Genomic DNA, 2740 nt, shown 5'->3' with positions numbered 1-2740 from the left:
CAAAGCCAAAAAAATGTGAGGAGATTTATAAATAAAGAAAATCCTCTACTAGTTCCTGCTACTAGTGCGAGCACAACAAGTCAAGACCATGCATAAATTAATTATATTTTAGTCATTTTTTGTGTTCTAAAATGCCTGCCGGCTCGCGGAAGGACGTGTTGCCGGCACACGCGCAGATTCAATGAAGGCATGCGGGGCAGCCTTAAGCTGGTTGCACGCGGCGAGGAGGCGTGCTCAGCCGGGCCTGCAGCGAGGGCGGCCCTCTTGGCCGGCGCGCCGGTTCAATGCCTGTGCTATGAGAGATCGCGTCCATGTCAGAGCAATCACTCCCTCCAGTCCTTTTTTTGTTTGGGTATAACAAAATCTCGTTTTCCATTCACATTTTACAAGTAAAATTTGTGGACAAACTTTGACCCAAAGTACGATGGGGACTAGTAAACCAGAATGGAGGTAGTAGTTTTTTTAATCAAAGAAGGGTTTCCCCTTCCGATTTTCATAACTGAAAACCAGCATCTAAATCTAAACCATAGTATTTGCCCTAGAACTACCAGGTTCAACATCTCGCAACATAAACCCATACAACCTCCATCGCAAAAAAAACCATACAACCATACGCCAAGGAAATTCTCCATAGAAATTGTGTCATCATGGCCACTGGTTGCGGGTGATGCCGACATGTTACTGTACTCAGATAGTGAGATGTTAAGTTGCAAAAATACCTCCAAGACTGGTTTTGGAAATATGCTAGAAAGCCTTAATTTGGTTCCACTTGCCCTGCTGCTATCACTTCCTTCATGGCAGCAAGAAGGCATGACATCATGCTCATATCCTTGGCAACATAGTGGATCTGGGCGGAACCATCTAGTCAAAATTCTGTGGACGTTGTTCCAGTGTTCCACGTGTGCAACACAGGAAAAATCTTGTGTAGGGAGCTGGGTGATCTCTTTGATGACAACGCCAACCATGGACTTGAAGTGAGGCGTCACCAGTTGCAAGCACTTGACAGTGGTACCAATTATGTCTGTACTCTCTGAAAGACGCATCATGACTCCGAGCCCAAAACTGTTCTTGGGAACCTTGCAATCTTCGTATATGAAGGATAGCATAGCCTCCAGCCCACGCTCCTCGAAACTCATAGGGCGAATGTTGAAGTAGTGATACTGACCTCCCGGATGCAACAGCTGATACGTTATCGTTTTCCCCGCGAACATATGCCCAATGAGAGGGTCGAAGAACAGGTGATGGCGGGGTGTTCCGCCAAGCTGCACAAATCTTACAAATTCAGCAGCACCGTCCGCGAGCCTCTCAAATCTTCGGACAGTGGTGATGGTAACCGCAGAGCAGTGATCATTGTCACGGCTGACGAAAGAGGAGATGAATGCCTTTGCCGCGTGTGCGATACGTCTGGGAAACGAGGATTGCCTTATCACCTGCTCTGACTTGTCTTCTTCCAGAGAAATTTGCCTGCATTTGTGTGCCACATTGCCGCAATCTTCGGCAGCACGCTTCAGCTTCTTCCGCCAGTGGAGCTGCGATGCATCGGTGATCTGCCATTTGTCCGACAACTTGAGCGCGACCTGCATCTTGATGCGCGCCATCTCGAGTCTCTCCGGAACTATGAATTCCATTTTCGCTCCATACCAATCGTTCTAAAAACTACTTACTACTTATAACGTGCCATTGAAAATCGGAACTCTTAACCCCGCAAAAAAATGATATTTTAAACGTGGCTACTCGATCTGTGGCAACTGGCGAGCTACCGCGCTCCAAGTCGTTCACCTGTGGTCCCGACCATCAACTCCTACGGATCAAATTATCACGCGAGCTGACTATTCCTACAAAGGTGCTCCACCACGTACCCGGTACCCGCGAATGCAGCAATCGTGCACCTAAGGTTTTAGGGTTTATTTGTTAATGTCGCCTTTACGTAACACTCATGTGTGCGAGACAGCGAGAGGCCGACTGCGTGCGTGCGCCTTTTCTCTTCGTATATGTACTCCACCGTTTGTCTGGTGTCCAAAAAATTATAATAACTACTAGAAATGTGCCAATGCGTTGCCACACGATCAAAGAAGATTAATACATATTCACTGATTTGATAGAAAAAAGTCTAGTTTTGAAATACGTATATCATTAAAAATGTGTTATTTTCACTCAAAATATATTCCTTTGGCGGTTTTGATGAGATAACGGAGGAATGTTGTTGGTTTCAAGATTCGAGAAGTGGTATATGTCTAATTTCTACTCTTACTAGCAAGATGCCCGTGCGTTGCACAGAACATCAAGATCTTATGGGAGAAAAGGATGAACGAGGGAAGGCCTTATCTGCAAATGTGGTGAAGAGTGCGGGTAAATTGCCATATTTTCCTTCCTATCCATCAAATATAAATCGGACGACCTACATTGCAGGATGGCAGGCCCACCATCATGACCAACTCTATTTTTTATCCTTACTCTTATAAAAAGCATTATCGGTGATGATCGTGTGCCTGCCATCCTGCAATATAGGTCGTCCGATCTATATCTGACGGATAGGAAGGAAACTATGGCAATTTTGCAAAAAGATACCCACACCCCTCTCCACATTTGCAAATAAGGCCTTCCCTCGTTCATCCTTTTCCCCCACAACATAAACTACTCATACAAATGCATCTTGATGTTCCGTGCAACGCATGGGCATCTTGCTAGTTGTTGCAAAAAGCCCATGTGTGTGAGAGAGAGGGAGAGTGGAGGAGGACGG

At 45.8% G+C, this 2740-nt stretch overlaps 1 protein-coding gene across 1 annotated transcript; it reads right to left on the bottom strand.

The window, feature by feature from the left end:
- Window positions 1–645: 645 nt before the first annotated feature.
- Window positions 646–1772, bottom strand: LOC109739203 (uncharacterized). Its single transcript, XM_020298289.2, has 2 exons — window positions 774–1772; window positions 646–654 (listed from the first exon to the last, which is right to left on the bottom strand). The coding sequence occupies exons 1-2, from the start codon at window positions 1626–1628 to the stop codon at window positions 646–648; spliced, it is 864 nt and encodes a 287-aa protein (XP_020153878.1). The 5' UTR covers window positions 1629–1772.
- Window positions 1773–2740: the final 968 nt, after the last annotated feature.

Source organism: Aegilops tauschii, chromosome 7 (genome assembly GCF_002575655.3).
Source record: "Aegilops tauschii subsp. strangulata cultivar AL8/78 chromosome 7, Aet v6.0, whole genome shotgun sequence".
Taxonomy (NCBI): Eukaryota; Viridiplantae; Streptophyta; class Magnoliopsida; order Poales; family Poaceae; genus Aegilops; species Aegilops tauschii.
The sequence above is the reverse complement of the archived record's forward strand: the minus strand, read 5'-3'. Positions and strand labels throughout refer to the sequence as shown.